At 43.4% G+C, this 20228-nt stretch overlaps 1 protein-coding gene across 1 annotated transcript in view; it reads right to left on the bottom strand.

Moving 5' to 3' along the window:
* LOC119397488 (long-chain-fatty-acid--CoA ligase 5) overlaps positions 1–20228 on the bottom strand; it is a 132994-nt gene that overhangs the window by 2273 nt on the left and 110493 nt on the right. The window contains exons 17-21 of the mRNA XM_037664917.2: positions 19222–19310; positions 16689–16805; positions 9509–9652; positions 5154–5255; positions 2487–2558 (exon numbers count right to left, since the gene is read on the bottom strand). Coding sequence (XP_037520845.1) covers positions 2487–2558; positions 5154–5255; positions 9509–9652; positions 16689–16805; positions 19222–19310 — 524 coding nt within the window. The remainder of the gene's footprint in view (positions 1–2486; positions 2559–5153; positions 5256–9508; positions 9653–16688; positions 16806–19221; positions 19311–20228) is intronic.

Genomic DNA, 20228 nt, shown 5'->3' on the forward strand with positions numbered 1-20228 from the left:
CCTTTCCCCCCTCCGTACTTTCTGATTTGCTCAATTGTCCCCTCCGCGTCTCTTCCGAATTGCTCGATCGCCGCTCTCTGTCACCCACGCGGCAACGCGGGCCGTCACAATCTTCGAACGGCTTGCCGCGGAAACACACATGCCGCTGCCGCATCGCCACCGCTGCACAACACGCCGCGTCCCGTAACCATAGCAACGCCGCCATTGTGCCTAGTCAATATGGCCGATAATTTCCCGCACACTTTTCTCCCGGAGCGCAATCGTTTTTGGGTTGCTCCGCCCGGCGCAATTCCAGTCGGCGTTCGTATTTCTCTGGCTGGGCAGTTCTGCCTACCAGCGGGTCGTCAGAAGAAAAGATTTGTTCTGGAAGATATCTAGGAGGTTTCTGGTTATCAGACCCCAAAAAATTGGGGGACCCTTAAGCTTCGCCTTTAAGAGTTGAACGCGATAGCGAAATCCGGCCCCTAGTGCGCACTTCGACCACTAAGTGGATACTTATTAATGTGTAGTGTTACACACACACACGCACACAGACACACACGCACGTACGCGCGCGAATTGTAGAGGTTTTCGATCTAAAGCAAGAGTCGCATGGCCTCCAAGATACACGCCGCGCGCCCGCCCTCTCGGATGCCATGAAAAGTCGAGACACATTTCTCACAATGCCTCACAGATGGCAGCACATTATCTAGCATTTGCTGTTTGCTTCGTTGGCTTGATATCTTTTCCGCTAGATGGACATAGTTGTCCATTTTTAGAGCTGTTTGAAAGTTCGTGTGGTTCGTGTGTGTATTTAGCGGCGATGGCTGCTCTATCCCGGCCTTTTTCGACGTAGTTTGATGGCCTCGCGAATGCGCCTACAAATCGCCGTATGGACTCGTTTTCGTCGAGACACCTGCCGAACAAAATGCGTTAAGGAAGGAGGCGCTGGTTAAGGAGACACCTTTCACTACATGACATTTATGTAGTGTTTTTTTTTTTTTCGAGGAAACTGCAAGTAACAGCGTGGCTTTGTGGTAAGACGCCTGCTTGCCACGCGAACGGCCCGGGTTCAATCCTCCATGGGACCGAAGATTTTATTGTTTATTTTATTTGCTTCTTTCTCGATTTTTCGGTCACGGACGATTTTTCGCTCACAACCAACGGTGCCGACGCCGACACCGGAATTTCTGCGACACGAGCTCTCTAACGCTATCGCGTTAAAACGAGACGATGTGAGCGCGCCGCCATCTTTGTGAGGACTCGACAGATCGCAGTGCGGGCGCTTGGGGACTTCACCTTCGGTTGCCATTACGCCGGGCATTATCTTTAAAGCCCGTTTAGCCGTGCGAGATGGTGCGATTACTAGTGGCGGCGAACATACCAGCGCATGTCTCAAGTTAAGACAGAACGCAAACTGATCAGCGCGAGTGTGCGACGTAGTATGCGATAGCCGCGAACAGCTGTCGCTTTCGGGGACGCTTATCACTCTCGCGAGATATCGCATATCGTGTTGTACCGCGATTGTTACGTGCACTGCGAAGAGTTGAGCTTGTTAAGCCTTTAGCGGGGCGGCAGTTTTCTTCACGGACGGGGCGAGTCACGCGTGATCTTTCGAACGTACGTGATCGTATCCCAAATGCGTATGTTCGAGAATATCACTTCTGCTCTTCGGCAAACCTAGCCCCATATTTCCAAGCGACAATGCAGAAAGAACCGACGCTCATGCGGCGCAAAGTTTTGTCTGCTGACATGGCGGTAGCGTTTCTTTACGTTTACGCTGGTTGTCTCAGAGTTCGATTTTGCAATATTCGGGTTGTCTCGGGATTTCAATACACGTGACCACGACGTTATTTTCGGTCAGGACCGGAACTAGCTGGCTGACCTCAATTTTTACTGGATTCGGATCGTACGTTTTCCCGGATCATACGTTTATTTTCCGCTTTTTTTTCGGAAACGTATCAACGAGGTTCTACTTAAAGACCATGAGGGTATTTTATACACTTTTCTTCATGCACCAATATCAATTGCAGCCTGAAAAACGTTGTGGTTACTATCTGCATAACAGTAGTATTATACACTTGAAACAGATATTAATAAACCATTTTTATGGATACTGTCACTTCAATCAAATTGAGATAACCGTGCTAATAATGAGAGTAAGTAACCTCATCGGTGTGGCAAAGACCAGTATTTACAGGGATGGGCATTCTATACACTGTCTGCAAATCCCACTCCTCTTTCCCCTTTAGAGCTCTTACGTAAAAACTTTGAAAACAAGTTCGTTTTACTGAAAATTCTTAAATTTTAAAATTTTTCATGCACTAAAGTACACTTGTAAATACAAGGCATACCAAATATGATTCTCTAGCTCTCTCACTTTCGTTCCTCTGCAAGTTAGTCAACAAAAATATTTTTGCACTAAAACTGAGTTTTCAACCAAAACTAGCAAATCCTAGACATGGCAAGCATGCTTACACTATCATCTGAGACATAGCAGAACCTACCAGCTCAAAAGACTTCAGCCCAGCCAATTTTCCAAGGCGAGATAGGTCATCCAGAATGGATTTCTTGACAATCTGTAGACATATGTGAGCAGAATCAAAGTGAAAAAAATCAACAATATTGCTTATTACTGGTCACTGCTCTACTCAGTAGCAACATTTTAAAGGCCCCCATACTGCGGCATTTCTTTTTACTAGGGAAAGCCACGCAGCAACCACTCACCAAAAGTTTTCCAAAGTACTTTAAAACTGCCACAGAGCACTCAGATTTCTGCAAAATGTTGATAAGTTTTATGCCGCATCTCCAGGCAGATGCATGACATCCAACACTGTACATGCAATGAAGCTGCCACCTTTGCCTGGCTCTCGCAACCTGTGCAAGTGGATATGGCATAGGGCCCGCATTGTGCTTAGCCGTGTGCACTTATTCATGTGACCGTGCACCAACACGTGTGGTCAAAGCGAAGGTCGCTGGACAAACGGGCTGAGCATCATACGTGCACACGTTGACAGTTGCCGCCGCCAATTCCTAGCTTAGCGGCACATAACCGCGAGAATGTTTAGCTTTTCCTTGACCACAGTAAGTTCAAAATATACACCAATGCATGCGTTGGAAGTGCACTTAAATGTGAACCTAAATGAGTGATCTGCCTTTGTGCCCACAGCATTCCTTGCTTGTACAAGCAGGATGATCTAGTGCATAAACAAGTGATGAAAACATAAGAGACATACAGTGCTTGTAAGCTTATTCTTACGTGTTTGTCCTTTGTTTATGCGCAGTTTTAGACAATCATGAATAACCAACTAGCTTGTTAAGGTAACGTGGTAACTATGGGCTGCTTTCATTTCTGCAAGCAATGCACACTCAGAGGTAGCAGGGAATAGTGGCACGTTTGGGTTATTGCCTATTAAAAGCATGCAGTGTGCATTTAACAGCCCTATCACGGCATGCTGTCAAACAAATACATAGGCTGTTGTGCCTATAGCGATATGGCTACTGGCAATAGCTGTGACTATGGCATGTGATGGCCCGTACAGCGATTTGATGGTAGTATATTGAAGAGAGCGGACAAGTGTTTTCTCACGACACAGGTGATACGATCAGACGAATATCATGTGTACTGTGTGGGTGCTATCGCCCCCAGTCATTTTCGCCTCGTGGCGCCCGTGCGTCGCAGTTTAGCTTAAACACCGCTGAGCGAGAGTTGGCGCTGTGCTCTCGAGGTAGCGCCAGTGGCATCATCTGGCAGGAACGAGGTTATGCAGGGTCACGAGGAGGAGAACTTGGGCTTTTGTGGGGTTTGGCATAGCTGTGGACGGTTGACTCACGTGGGAGGTCCGTGGGTGCGATGTCGCAGCTCATTCCCGCGGACTCCCGTGGCGAGTCGAATGTCGGCGAGGCCGCATTCGCGATACACTGTATGTGTTATGTTGTTTGTGTGGTGTATTGGCATCATAGTGGGTCATTTGGTATATTACTTCAGTTATTTATTAGATTCGGCTGGCGAGCTCGCTATAACATAAAAACTGTTAATAAATGTCTATGTGTTCATTGCACAACGGTGTGTACTGTGTCCATTTGTTCCGGGAGCGGCTCTCTTTAGACCCCACAGTACTATGCAAAAACATATCATACAGCCATAGTTTGGCTATATATTGTAAAATTCCGAGCAAGCCCCCACCCCCTTCAACAACTCGAAATTACTGGCAAACTGGAGGAAGGACACTTTCCTGGAACAGCACTAAAATTTAAGATGGCGGCGTCAATACTTTCCTGCCAGAATAAACGAATGCATATAGACTTCCTCTGAAGTCTTCTGGCTCTCGTTTGTGGCACGGAGCATTACAATGATGATCCACAAACACAAGAAACACAAAGGCAACACAATCAGACCACGGGAAGCATGGCATGGAAGCACCTCCAATGGTGAGCACATGCCAAAACAACAGCTCTGGGCAACAGACACTGATCTCAAGGCCTTACTTTTGCTAACTGTGTGTGTCATAGCTACCATCTTCGAATTGTAAATGCAGATCTCGGAGGCCATGTTTTTGCTCGAGGGAACATGAAAATAGTCATGAGGATTGTGCGCTCAAGGCTGCTAAGCAGGAGTGGATTGGATTAGAGCAGGCCAGCATTGCCTGGACGTGGTGCATGATCAGGGTGCGGAGCGGGCGGGGGGGTGGAGATGCACTTTCCCAGAATGGCGTGAAAATTTGAAATTAGCAGTGAAATCAGAGGGGGCACTTGCTCAGGTGGTGGCGCTCAATCGGAATTTTATAGTACTGAACATCGGTGCTGAACTACAGCATTTTCCAGGAACACATTACTAACAGGTAAAAAGAGAAGTGTAACTGTGTTAGGTAGTTTTTTGTATTCCCAATCACCAACATTGGGGCTCAGAAGTTATGCAAATGTAGTAGTGTAGCCAGAAATTTTTTTCGCGGGGTGGGGGGGGAGTTCAACCATACTTTATGTATGTGCATGCATGCGTTTATATGTGTGCCTGTATATATACACATGAACCCCCCCCCCCCCCCCGGCTATGCCAGTGCACAAATCGGCAACATATCAATAATGTTTTATTGTATGTTTTGATCACTGCAGACATTACGCACTAATTCTTCATGCTGTGCGTGAAAAACTATTGCTACCAGACTACCACTCACATTATTCCTGCAGAGTTCTTGAAATGTGCCCGATATGGAGTTTTCCGCTGCCCACTGCATCAAATACTCTTGATCAGGAATCACAACTGCAACAAGGCAGGACTGCAACAAAAAATCAATATTGTGGAATCAAACTGAGATTGATAGTGCTATAATCAATTATTATTTTTAAACATATTACACACATTACACAAATTAAATTTAGGCCACACCTTATATTGCTTTATTCTATTACATCACTATTTTCAGCTACATTTGCAAACCCCATCTCACAGACAGTATTTGTATCACTACATCACAGGTTTTCTCCCATCTTGGCCTTTTTTTAGTTCCTGACGTCCAACCACTATCCCCTGGTTTAAATCTTATGTAAGTTATGAACATCAAGATTTAGGGGCTACATGGATGCCACGGGTTTCCCCTGCCATCTTAGCAAATTAGCCATAGCAGTTCACTTACAGTACACTTGAGCTTGGGAAAGTTAGGCTTTCTCAAAATTTGAGAACGGTAACTTCAGATAACATCATTCAGTGCTAAAAATCATGCAGCAATGCTCCAAGTACAATAAGCATTTCCTATTATGCGTGCTCAGTGCCTGTAAAAAAAACATGAAATACCAGGGATCTTGTCACTTAGCACAGCACAAAACAAAGTCCAACTAGCACGATTTCTTGCTTCACTACACTATACAAACACACAAACTTCATTTACGTGAACAGGTTGACACAGGCAAAACAGCCTGACCCACAGTGTTCATAATCTCGTGAAAGAGGTTCAGCTAGTCAACAGACATTTTGCATAGTAGTTGACAGAACTGATATCGATGCTCGTATCGTCCAATTCACTAGCACTTAACAAATTCAATGACTAGATTTCAGCTAGACAAGCCAACTCCACCCGACTTCATAGAGTTCATGTAAATATAGTAAAGGTGTACAAATATCTAATATTTTGATTACAAATCGAAAAGTTTGTGCTCTTTGATTTGTACTTGATTCACTAGTTGAATTTGTCAAATACTTGTTCATTCTACACGTACACGAGCACGCAGAGTTGAACCTTGTTATAATGACATTGCATATGACACAAACCTAGCTTCATTATATATGGTATTCTTTATTAATGTACATCACTTGCCATTGGCACAGCATGGGGCGTGATATACGGCCGGTTCAATGGCATTTTAGAATACTACAGGAGCTCATGCGGAGAAGGAAACAAGAAGGCATACAACAAGCTCCATGTCTGTGTGCTCATATGCCTTCTTGTGTCCTCATCCGTATGCGCTACGGTGGTATTCATTGTAATACTAATTCTTTCAAAATTAAATCCAAAACACAGTGCCCGAATGCTAATCTTATGTTGCAGGTATCACAGCATCTTTGCATGTCTGGGCAACTTTCACACATAAAAAGTTCTCAAAACTCCCTAAATTAAAGCAGTTTGCTTCAAAATGCAATGTCATTCTTGTTTATCATTTGCTATTTACTAGCATTGAACAGGTATTGTGTAAATCTCATGACATTCACTAAGAGGTAGTGCAGGAGCTTAGCCGATCTCTTGTTTACACACCTCTCCTTGCCTGTCAACTCGGCTCATGGCAAGACTGTAATTCCCAGTATTACAGATGTGCAATTCAGCTATCCAGCTATCCATCATAAAGTTACCCTTCAGTGTCCCTTTAACCCTTTGAGGATCGATTTTTTTGCGAAATGCGTCCCAGAAATATGTATTTTTTTTTTACTGCCGAATTAAATTATTCAGACGAATCTATTTAAGAAAAAAATGGTCTAAAATTTTTTTGGGTGACCGTAAAGTGACAAAAAAATCTTTTGTGTTGTTACATGCACATGGTTTTTTTATCAGTAACAGCAAGATAAATTATTTAAAAAAACCTATACAACTGTTAAAAAATTATGCGTTGCGATAAACATCTGTGTAGTTCATAGACACACTAAAATAAGTGCACGAAGTAGCGTCAAGTGGAAACGAGGAGGGAGAAAAGCCATTTTTTTATCCAGTCAGCATCGTCTCGCCGCTCACGCTTTTGAGATGTCGCTTGCTCATCAACATCTGAATCTTAACTCGTATGTAACGCCTCATATGACGGGCTGACATTTACAGAATCAGATTCTGATTTTCCAGTCGTGCAGCGATTCGGGGCAATTGCTGCTAGACTCACTTTCGCAGCCGAGAAACCGGTGCGCACTTCCATAGCACAAGCAAACGGCGCGGGTGAGTGCACTGAAGAAAATTGTGTAGTTGTGAGCACGGCCGAAAAGCAAAAACAAGTCCAAAACTTATAATAATCATTTGTCTTATCGCCAACGAAGCGGAAGCGGTTTTTGCGAGTCCCCGAAACAGGAAACGCAACCACAGCGGCATCGTTTGTGTGAGTCAGCGCCTGCATGGAAAGAGGTGTACAGTAGACTCTTGTTAAACGGAACCTGAAGGGACCAGGAAAATGTGTTCCGTTTAAGAGGAGTTCCGTTTACTGAGAGAGGAGCAGGGGTGCAGAGTCCAAGTACGAAACCAATCATATTAGGAGTACCGTATTTACTCGAATCTAACGCGCACCTTTTTTCCGGAAAAACGAGTCCAAAAATCGCATGCGCGTTAGAATCGAGTGCCGAAAAAAAAAAAAACTCGGTTATCGTATTGCCATCGACATTTCAAAATGGCCGCCTCCTACGATTTCTGCCATTTTTTCAGTTCGTACGTGTGCTGAGGAGATTGTCATCCCGTTCTGCGTTCGCATCGACGGCATGGAAGTGCCGACTCCAAATACTCGACGAATGTACCACGATGCCGCATTTAAAAGAATAGTTATTACATGTGCAGAGACGGACGGATATCGGGCCGCATCGCGGTCGTTCGGATATAGTTCGGAGTTCCCGAAACGTGCGTGCGAGACTGGCGCAAACAGAAGCAGAAGATTTTTTACAGCAAAGCTTCACGAAAAGGTTTCAGTGGACCAAAGCAGGGCCGGTTCCCCGAAATCGAAGAGCGTTGACAGCGACAAGGAGTTGTCCGACAGCAACAGACTGATCCATTTACGCGACTCGTATCGCCGCCGTAGTGGTGACAGTTTTAGCGGCAAGGCTCGCTTTTTGACTTTGTGTTTTACTTTTTTGAAACTTTAGTTCTTTAAAACCCAAATACAAAGTTTGACTCCTACGGACTTTTTTTGTTCTTTTCTCTCACGAAAAATGGGTGCGCGTTACAATCGATGTATTACTTTTTTTTTTTTGGTCGCGGAAAACGGGTGCGCGTTACAATCGAGGGCGCGGTAGAATCGAGTAAATACGGTAGTTGTTCCGTTTAAGCAGCAGTTCCGTTTAAGAGATTTCCATTTACTGAGAGTCTACTGTAATTGCTTACCAGGGAGCAATAAGCGAGATAGTATCAAATCCGTCACCAAAAATTTGAAACATTCTAAATCAGAAAGCCACCAGTTTTGCGGGTGCAATAAGCAAGAACTGGCTGAAGGACGAAACTAAAACTAGCCGGCGCACCGCTGTAGTAGAGCATAAAAAAGAAACGGAGAGGCATTGCGCTAGAAAAAAAAATTCCATGTATCCAGAAGTGTGGCAGCACATGCCAAGCAAGAGAAATGATCGAAAAAGACACGCATTTTAAACATACAGGCAATGACATACATGTACAATGTAAACCCTTTGGTGCCTGTTAGGTGATGCCGCACATGTATGGCGTAAACCCTCAAAGGGTAAAAGGCCAACTACAACGAAATTTCACCTTGGCTAAATAACTTATGATAAAGTATATGCTAATGAAGCAGTCTTGGCAAATCTGACAGCATCAAGCAGATGACATGAGAGCCTTGTGGTTAGAGGATACAATGAAAGTCCCAGCATACTACTTCCAGGAATTGCCAGTGTGCTGCAGGCAGTGCGCACCCACAGAGATCGTGCCAAGGAGACAAGCATTTCTGAGTCAAAGGTCATTCCAGCAAGAAGCAACACTGACTTCTTTTTTTTTCTTGAAAAGTTTTAGCATAGAAAATGATCTTCCGCTATCTTTACGTGCCGCATACACCCTTACCATTTCAAACATAAAATTTTGCGCAGAGACTGCTCTATACCTATGCTGTCTGAAACTAGGCTTTCTATATGGCCCAAAAGTTGGCCTTCAAGCATGAACAATCTCGTTCACTTGTAGAATAAGCACAAATTATTGGCTTTTCAACTCATTTAACACCACAGTATTGAAAAGCATGTGCTACATAAACAGTTAGTGCCACAGCAGGATCTCGAACAAGATAATTAACAAGAGCTAAGGTAAGCTGATAGGATGCCATTAGAGCCAGCATAACGAGCTACTGTAAAAGTCCGTACCTTGAGGCTTTCTCCGTGCACAAAAATCTGGGCCACAAACAAGGAACGAATAAAAATGTTTTCCAGCTTCTCAGGAGCAATATATTCGCCTTGGGACAGCTTGAAAATGTGCTTCTTGCGGTCTATGACCTTCAGGCATCCATTCTGTAAAAACAACATCTACTGTAAGCACACATACCCCCATCAAAAGCCCTGCATGATAGCAAAAAACTCATCTATGCTTCCAACATCAATATAAGGTACACCAGACCCTTTTACCCTGAAAGTGTTTTATGTTGGAGTCCACCAAGACTTCACTGATGTATTTCAGTCATGAAAATACGTCAGTGACGAAAATAACACAGCAAAATCGGATGACAAAGAAAATCCAGAAGAAAGTTCCGTTGATGTGGATGACCCGGGAGTCGAACACGCCACCTCCCTGTCTGCGACGATATGTCAGGCGCTCTACCCACTGTGCCAACAACGCGCATGCACGAGCATTTACAAATGTGCCTTATATCTCTCTCACACCTCCCTTTCAGAGTGACCTTGGTTGGTGGGGGGGCGGGGGGAGGCGGTGTCGCCGTCTGGGATCGGTGAAGTATTGCATCATGACATTAACGAGCGCCAAAAGCATGCGCTTCAGTAGTTTCAGCTTTCGGTGCAGCGAGAGAGATGCCCCAGCAAGCGGAACGCCTTCTCGCATTTACGGCTCAAGCTGCGAACTCTGCCTCTCACCTTCCTGAAGCACTGTATGATATGTATATGCATGCATGAGCACAGGCGTAGGTTACCCTATTACTGGGGAGCACACACCTTGGAGTTTCTCTCCTCAAATGGCAACGCTTTGAATGGGTGCGTATCGAGTACCAGTGTTTATCATGTGCATGTTGATGCCATCTTTGCACAGGATTCAGCATATCCTGTGTCCAGGTGTATGTTAACTACTTCAGCTACCACAAGGGTTAAATTGTGATTTTTGGCGTTAGTTGTCGGGATGGTGATGTGCCACTATACGTCAATGTGGGTACATCAACGTCAAACGGTGCTATAGCTGCCAAACACCAACAGACATTGTGCAAGCTCTCATACATCAATGTACAATAAACAATAAACTATAGTCTTGTAAGACACGATTCACTTTCGTGTTATACCAATTCCTATCATGGAGGGATCAACCATTTTTTAAAGACAAGCTCTGTTAAAGTCGAATTATATAGTGAAACGCATACCTCTAATGTTCAATCATAATTAGCTGTAAAGGGGTCCTGCGAAGTTTTGTTAAGCATGGACAATAAATGTTCCCAGTCACTACTGTCATGAACACTTAAACCAAATCTTATTCCTGCACAAGCAGAAATGCCATGTGGTTTCACTAGACAGACTAGCTGCTCTGCCTGCTTCTTTAGAATTTTTGGTGTGTTTATGATGGCTATTGAGAGCATTACTTAAATGTAAGTACATGAAAGCTTTTGCATTTTGCTCCCTATCGAAATGTAGCTGCTAACATCGACCCCATTAACTTAAGAGCTCAGCAGCACAATTCCATAGCTATCGGCCTACTACAGCAGGTCCAATTAATGCTGTAGTCTGGCTGAAAACCAACAGGTGAAGCACTACCTTTCAGAAACGCTGTATTTTGCGATTTCACGACGTTTCGTCGCGTTTGGAGACTATTGGAGATGGTTGTATTTTTGATTAAACATATAAAAAAAATGACTTTGGAGTGTGTAATCATAGTTTGATCCCTTCTGAATTCGAAAACCAATGTAAGAGTTCGCAGAAGTGAACGCAAATAGCATTTCTTGGCAAAAAACAGTGGTTGCAGCCACAGGGCTTCTTGAGATGCCCTGCTCAGCAAACGCGGTGATGTCATCTGCAGTGCGCCGTGCCATCAGAAACATCAGCACTGTTAAAGCATGGCCTTCACGATCAGTTCCACCAATGCGCGCAGTCGGAACTAGTCACGGAGGCCACAGTTGAAGATGTGACAGTGCTGCGTGGCTCTGCTAAAGCTACCGACGATGACGTAGTCCTGGTTAGTTCGTTTCCACGCCCACACTCTTGGCGTATTCGCGTGGGTGGAGCAAGACGAACTTTTCTTTCGCATATTTTAAAGCTCCTGCTGCCACAACAGCAGAAAAAATTACACCATCGTTGACAATAATGTTGGTCCTGGTTAACAACAAAGTTTTACCGAATTCCAAAACCACTGCAGCTTCCCTTTAACTAATGCCAAATGCAGGACCTCCTACTTCCAGTTTTCTGCACCATGCTCTATTCCCTGCCATAAGTTTTATTTTAGACTGTGATTTTCTACAATTTTCCATCCCCTCTTTCCTGAAGAATAGGAATGCACTGTGCTCCATGTCGTGGCCACTCACCAGCTCGTTCCTTCCATTTACTTCTTATCTGTCTGGACATTTTTTTTTCTGAACCATTAGGAGTAATAACCTTCCGAAAAATGAAGTTCTAACTGCATCATGGGAGCATCAAAGCAGTACAAGTTCCAAAAGCACCAATGGCTTCCAAACAAAATGGCACTCCAAAGCAAACAAACACAACCAATGGCACTCCAAACAAAAGCCAGAGAACTTGCAAGGGAGTGAGACCTAGCCTGAATGGATTCAGCTTCAGCAAACAGCAATGGGCCACATATGAGGAGCATTGCTATCACAGGTAGCAAGTTGGGTAGCTACACCGTGGGACAACATACCATTACTAATAATATCTGTGGTTTAACGTCCGAAAACCACGCTATGATTATGAGGGGCGCTGCAGTGGAGGGCTCCGGAAATTTCGACCACCTGGGGTTCTTTAACGTGCACCTAAATCTAAGTACATAGGCCTCAAACATTTTTGCCTCCATGGAAAATGCAGCCACCGCGGCCAAGATTCAATCCCGCGACCTTCAGGTCAGCAGTCGAGTGCCATAACCACTACACCAGCGTGGCGGGGCTGACAACGTACCAAGGTGTCCAGATAAGATCGAACACGAGGTCCCGGTCACCATTCCCGATTGTGATGAAATTTACTGTAGGTTTAGGCATTACACCCAGAACAATGGTTTCGCAGTTAGTTTTGCGAAAAAAAATTTTGTTCGCCTGAAAAAAAAAAATACAACTTTTGGCCGCAAAAAACGCTTTTCCACCAATTTCGCGATTTCTAAATTTTGAGCGCACCTAGGGAAAAAACTGTGCACTTCTTCGTTGCAATATTTATTCTCCTTAAAGAACAAGTGAAATACAATCTTATGAGTCTATTATTTCCCTTGCTTCTCGAAGCACTTTTGAAGAAAAAAGATCACAATCTTGGCAAATCGCACAAAATACCTCTATTTCAGGAATTTATTGCTGCAAGCAAGTTAAAGTGAGGATAACAAACATTGGTACATATTAACTTTCATACTTTCACTCTCTTTTAAAATAATTTGCGTGGTTTTATCGCGCTCCGTTTTACTCGATAATTGGGCTGAAACTTAAGTGATTTACCAAAAAACGACGAACTTTGAAAATGATTTTCTCAAAAAGGCCATTTTTAATTTTTTTTAAAATCCCTCTGATTGAAGTCAAGGATGTCATCTACCATTGTGCAGAAGAAAACGTTGCATTATTTTGGTTGCTAACAAGTTATAGTGCGTCAAATGTGACCATGACAGCCTAGCGGCCGCGTCGTTCGTTATGGGCTGAAACTCTGATATTAAGTTGCTAAAAATACTTGTACGTGACATAATCACAAATCAGCAGCTCCATACCAACAAATGCGCAGCCCGGTGTCATGGTTAAGCAAGCTTTGTGTTGGGATCAGCCGCTTGACAAACCCGCAGCAGCGGCCGCTCGATGCTGCGGGCACTCACATTACATGAGTACCGCTTCGACTGCGGATGAGCTCCACTTGCGCGTCAGACTAAGCTAAGAGGACAAACGAGAGAAGGAATGCATCACTGTGAAAGTTAAAGGCCGTTAAGTGCCAACAAATGTCATAGCATGCAACGAAAACTCTGCCGGCAATTTCCCAGTGAGCACCTTATACAGCATGGATGTATTTTTTTCCCCTGCTGTTATGCCCGAAGCCGCATAATATCGTGATAAACGCTCGACTTGCGTTGAATATTCTATCTGCGGATGCACAACAATACAGTATTGGAAAAGCGGTTCTTTAATGAAGTAAAGGACTTGGACACACTTCTTTTCACAGCCGGCTGACACAAGTGTTCTGGCACGAGGTGAAGAACAACTTCAGTTTGAGTTGCTCAACCATCGGAAGTACGTATGACAGCTTTCTTTAGATGTCAATGGCTTTCTTTTGTGTCATATGTTGCTCATAGAATGAACCTAATTATATTTAGGCCATCCGAAGAGAGAAAGCAACACATGAGCGCACTACTGGAGGCGCTCACTGGGAAATCGCCGGCAGAGTTTTCGTTGCATACTATGACATTTGTTGGCACTTAACGACCTTTAACTTTCACTGTGATGCATTCCTTCTCTCGTTCGTCTTCTGAGCGTAGTTTGGCGCTCAAGAGGAGCACATCCGCAGTCGAAGCGGCACTCATGTAATGTCAGCGCCCGCAGCATCGAGCGGCCGCTGCTGCGGGTTTGTCAAGTGGCTGATCGCAAGACAAAGCTTGCTGAACCATGACACCGGGCTGCGCATTTGTTGGTGTGGAGTTGCTGATATGTGATTACGTCACGTACAAGTATTTTTAGCATCTTATATTCGAGTTTCAGCCCATAACGAACGACGCGGCCGCTAGGCTGGCATGATCACATTTGATGCACTATAACTTGTTAGCAACCAAAATAATGTAACGTTTTTTTCTGCACAATGGTTGATGACGTCCTTGACTTCAATCAGAGGGATTTTTAAAAAAATTAAAAATAGCCTTTTTGAGAAAATCGTTTTCAAAATTTGGCGTTTTTGGTAAATCACTTACGTTTCAGCCCAATTATCGAGTAAAACGGAGCGCGATAAAACCACGCAAATTATTTTAAAAGAGAGCGAAAGTATCAAAGTTAATATGTACCGATTTTTAATTATCCTCACTTTAACTTGCTTGCAGCAATAAATTCCTGAAATAGAGGTATTTTGTGCAATTTGCCAAGTTTGTGATTTTTTTCTTCAAACGTGCTTCGACAAGGAAGGGAAATAATAGACTCATAAGATTGTATTTCACTTGTTCTTTAAGGGGAATAAATATTGTGACGAAGAAGTGCAGCGTTTTTTCCCTAGGTGCGCTCAAAATTCAGAAATCGCGAAATTGGCGGAAAAGCGTGTTTTGCAGCCAAAATTTGTATATTTTTTTTCAGGCGAACAAAATTTTTTCTCGCAAAACTAACTGCGAAACCATTGTTCTGGTTGTAATGCCTAGACCTACAGTAAATTTCATCACAATCGGGAATGGTGACCGGGATCTCGTGTTCGATCTAATCTGGACACACCCCCAAGAACTTTGAGCATATGCCCCTTCAAGAAGCACGGAATCTTTGCTGCATTTGATGGTACAGGATAAGGTACACTGTTTGAGGATGACAGTGACAAGAATGATTTTTTCAATATAGCAACGAGGCTAGTAGCAATGACGTCAAATGAACGAAGAACGTTCATATAAAATCAATGTTATTTGTGTGTTGTAACCATTGTCCTCACTCTTCCTTCCCCAATCTACATACAAGAAGAGTTTGTTTTATATTTTTTCGGGCTTTGAACTTCAGTGTGTTGGCTTAGAATCAGGGCCGGCATAAATTCAAGTAAATAGGGTATTAGTCTTATTTTAGTTCAGTGTGCTTACTTTAGCAGACTTCAAATTCACATGCACTGAATGCTAAAAGTAACCCACAGCATGCTATTTTTCAGGCTTTAACACTAGCAGTCTTGTGTGCTTTACAATATAGTGAGACCATATTGTGTTTTGATCCACACACTTTTAATTGAATTCTGCATTGTTGTTACAGAATTTGCTTTGTTCATTGCAAATGACTGTAAAATAGCCTTCACTTAGCTTCAGCCTGCTTTGATAACCAAGCATTAGGGGCAGCTTTGTGAAGTTTTCAAGATTGCTTCTCGTTTTGAATGCTTCAAGCCCTTACAAAGGAAATGCTATAAATAATTTTGGAACATAAAAGTTATTCACTGCTAATATTTATTTAGTTCTTATTATACCCAGCAATTTTAAATGCAGTGTTTCAGAGCCCGGTGCATTTTGAGTTCTTCCTCTGAACGTACTTATCCTCCTCTGGTAGGTACTCTGGTACCTCCTCCAGTAGCCACAGTCATCCTCTCATGTCAAACTGAATCTGCACTAAGGGTACTAGTACCAATTTTGAGAAACTGTTGTAGCTGGACTTAAAACATTTCCTTTTACTTGCATAAAGTAGTGCCGGGGCCCAAATATTTTATATACTGCAATGCTAACATGGCGGCAACAACATTAAAACATTTCTTTTTACTTGCACAGAGTAGTGCAGGGGCCCAAATTTTTTATATACTGCAATGCTAACATGGCGGCAACAATTTCACACAGCAACTTGGCTCAAGCTGTGTTTCGCTGCCACTTAACATAACGGCCATGAACACGATTTTTTTTCTTTTGCTACGAGATTCCACTCAGGAACACACTAAATTAAGATTGGACATCACAATGATACACATTACCAGCACTTAGCATTCCCATGATGGAAGCAGTGCTATGCCACAATACTAAAGCTTGCTTTCAAGGAAGTTCATTTGCATACTGGCAATTCCACAAATAAAATAGTAAGCCCTTTAATCCTTCTATCACACAAACATATATGAAATTATTTATTGTCTACAACATTGACCATTACTGCATATAAAGTAATGCACTAGAAATAATTGTAGCTACTTCATACAACAGGCAAAGCTGCAACTTTTTTGTTGATTAGGATGACATTTGTATGGATTTCTATTATACCAGATTGATGTATATATGTCAGCTTGCTAAAAATTGGATCCATTGCATTGCATTCCTCAAAACATGAACCATTGCTTTAGGAAAATCTTTTCAATTTGGGTGGACTTAAAAAAAAAGCAAATAAGCACACGTACACCCCATGTGCCTAGAGTCACACTATTCTACTTAGTCTTTTGCAACTGTCTCAATAGTGCATGCTGGGGAGATAATCTATATGGATGGCCGATGAAATTAAACATTAGTACATATCCACCGACCACTTACATCCAGCCATTTGCCAATGTCTCCCGTGTGGAGCCAACCATCTTTGTCAAGCACTTCTGCTGTCTTCTCAGGGTCCTTCAAGTAGCCTTGGAAGACTGTTGGTCCCTTCACACAAATCTAAACACAAAAAGCATTTTAAATGTTTATCTTTTGAAGCAAAGCAACATAATAAAAGTATCGTCCAGACAACAAAGGCCTTCAACCTTTATATGGCTCAAACTTGTCACGGAAGCTGGTTTCTGCTATCTCCGAAAGGGACATATGTACTTGGCAGTGAATGACAGAATATGGCACACATCAAAGCACTTGCCCTCAAAAAAAAGGGCAGAAGTGAAGACATGCACAATTCTCAAAAAGCGCAACATATCTGTCAAACAGCAACACAGGAATCAAGTGCGTGCTTAATTAATGCAATGTCACCCCCCCCCCTTTCAATGTTTTTGTTTGTGTATGCATATAGTATGTACATATAGTATATATAAGTGCTCCCTCTAATTTCACAACCAATTTCAAATTTACACGCCATTTCGGGAAAGCGCCTCCCCACTTCCCCCCTCCCGTTACGCACCCGATCATGCACTGCATGCAACAGACTGGCTTGCTTAAATCCTATCAAATCCTACTTAGCCGCTTGATCTCTAAGCGCCTGTGCTTGAAATTTGTAATTTGTCGTCAAAATTTCTCTTCTTTTTTGCTTGCATAATGATCGCACCTCTTGCTTAGTGCAAGACCCGTGACGATTTTCAGGAGCCCGTGAGCAAAAGCATGGCCTTCGAGCTTTTATTCCAAGATGGTACATACGATGACGATGTAGTCAGCAAAAGTAAGCCTTTTGAGATCTGTGTTTTTTACTTAGAGCTGTTGCGTTTGCTCATCATCAAAGGTGATTCCATGTCATGCTTCCTGCAGTCTCATCGCATTGCCATTGTGTTTGTGAGCCATCGTTGTACTAATGTGCCGTGCCATGAACGAGAGTGAGAGGACTTTTGAGGAAGTCCACATGCCCTCAGTGTTTTTTCTGGCGGGAAAACTTCATTGCCGCCATCTTGAATTTCGGCACCGATCTAGGAAAGCGGCCACCCTCCACTTTTGCTGGTAATTTCGACTTGCCGAAGGGGGGTGCGCTTGCTTGGGATTTTACGGTACAACCATACAACAAAGCATGTAAGAAGTTTACCTTATGCAAGTCATCACAGCTTACAAATATAGAAAAAAAAAGACAACCTGCTACATGGTTACATGCTGGCATATCTGGCAAACACCCAGACAGCTGATCTTGCAGTGCCTTTTGGCAGACACGCTTTTGGACAGAATCAATTTTGCAGTAAAGTTTAATACACAATGTCTCAAGGTGTACACACATAGTACAGTAGAAGCCCGCTGATACGTTTTTGAAGGGACCGTAAGAAATAAACGTAAGAGACGGGAAACGCAAGATCCGAAAAACAGGAAAAACGTCAAAATATTTAGTGGTACAGAATTTTATTTCAATGCTTACGAGCAGCACGAAAATTGGCGCGCTCAGCCGCGATCTAGTCGACGGATAGAAACGCGGAGCTGGGGACGGCCTCATCCACAGAAATGTAATCAACGTATGTGATTTTTTTTTAACACCAACAGCTGTAGGCATGAAAGAACTAAGCACACGCAATCACGACCAGCGCGGCGAGTCCGACCGCGAACCACGCGCACGACCATACGAGCTCTAACCAGCTCGAACTCCTCCTGTCCTCCCACAAATAACGATGATGATGAGTCTACGCCAACGCGATGGCAGAAGTAAATGGCGATCTCGAAGGCCTTGCTTTCGCAGGCAATTACGTCATAGACGCCATGTTTGTGCAATCCAAATCTCAAAGGCTATGCTTTTGTTAATAATAAATGCCAATCTCGAAGGCCTTGCTTTCGCGAGCAACTACGTCATAGACGCCATCTTTGCAATGCGAATCTCGAAGGCGATGCTTTTCTTTGCATCACTCGAAAGATCCTGTTGCTTGCGCCTCTAATGCGGCTAATGTTACGGTCAAACGAGGAAAAACTGCGAGAAAATGTACCATGGCCGCTCTCTTCGGTAGTCACTTGGTCGGCTCCGAGCGCACTTCGCGACGTATCATACGGGAACGGTCCGACAGTTACGACGTAACAGTGGGGTTCCCAATACATTGTATCCTATGGGAGCTATGCCGGGACCGGCGGAAAACGACGTAACAGCCGGGAAGACGCAGCAGTGAGGAACGTAACAGCGGGGTTCTACTGTATATTGAACTGATCAGTACATGGTGTTTGGTTAGTTGGTTCATTGAGGTGCCAGAGGATACGAAGGACTAGAAAAGGAAATGGGGGCAATCAAGGACACCCTGAATTCCCCTCCATCTCCTTTTTCTTGTCCCATATTCTCTGGTGCAGTTTCGCTGCCATATTATAAACATTATTGTCTTTGGTTCTTGTGACTGCAAGTCTTGGCACATATATTTAAACAGTGCGCGCGTGAGCTAAACAGTGAGTACTGCAGCATACCAGTAAAAGCTCTCACCTCTCCTTCATTGTTGCTTGCATAGTACTCCATGTCAGGAACGTCCACTAGTTTCACATTGCAGGCTCCAATGGGAGGTCCCACATGACCTGTGTTTAACAAAAATATAGTTAAACCTCCAAAAAACGCAGACGTCCTTAAACAAAATATACAATGGCAGCCCACATCCCTTAAACATGGTAAATCAACCTGGTTTTTCATAGGACAATGCAGTCAAGAACATCTCAGTCAAATATTATTTTTGCGCTACCCTTAGAAAGCCTGCACTCAGGGCGGAGACCATATGCTTTTCAACCCTTCAATTTTTTCACATTATGTCAACTCTATGTGCACATTCATTTATCACACACTGGCAGTTCGTTATAGTATTTCCTCATAAGTCATGGCCAAGCATTGCCTCCAGTAGAAAATAAAACAGAAAAACCAGTAAGCCTTTACTCTAGATGGTGGGGGCACCATCTAGAGGCCAAGAATCATGCCACTGCAAGATACAACAGTCTCCGAGATTAGGTACTGCGATAGAGCATGGCACCATACAATATGCCAACATCAATGCTCAGCATGATGACGGACTGAAATTTAAACAAAACTTTCATTCATCGAATAAAGTAATAAAATATATTTTCTCATGGGCTTCTATTGAACATTGGGCCATTTTAATAGATTAGAAATAAAGCAATCGACCAAAGGCTATGTATGTTCACCATGCCGTGTTATTCATACACAATCTGCCGCTTTTCATTGACATTAAATGACCAAGGGATCTTTATGGCTCCAGTATGTCAGAATCTAATTTTATTTTATTGTTTTACTCTGTGTGTACATCTTTCCCTTCATTATGTTGCTTCCTCGACAGGTTGACCTTCAAGAAACACTGGAGAATGCTGGGAAGAGCATGGTAAACACAGTTCCACATGGGTGTGGCAGCAAAGCTTTGTACACCGCAGGAATGACAGAAATGAGAAAGAGCTCCGATGTCATCGCAGTGGCAGCACTTCAATGAAAAT

This window comes from Rhipicephalus sanguineus, chromosome 1 (assembly GCF_013339695.2).
Source record: "Rhipicephalus sanguineus isolate Rsan-2018 chromosome 1, BIME_Rsan_1.4, whole genome shotgun sequence".
NCBI lineage: Eukaryota > Metazoa > Arthropoda > Arachnida > Ixodida > Ixodidae > Rhipicephalus > Rhipicephalus sanguineus.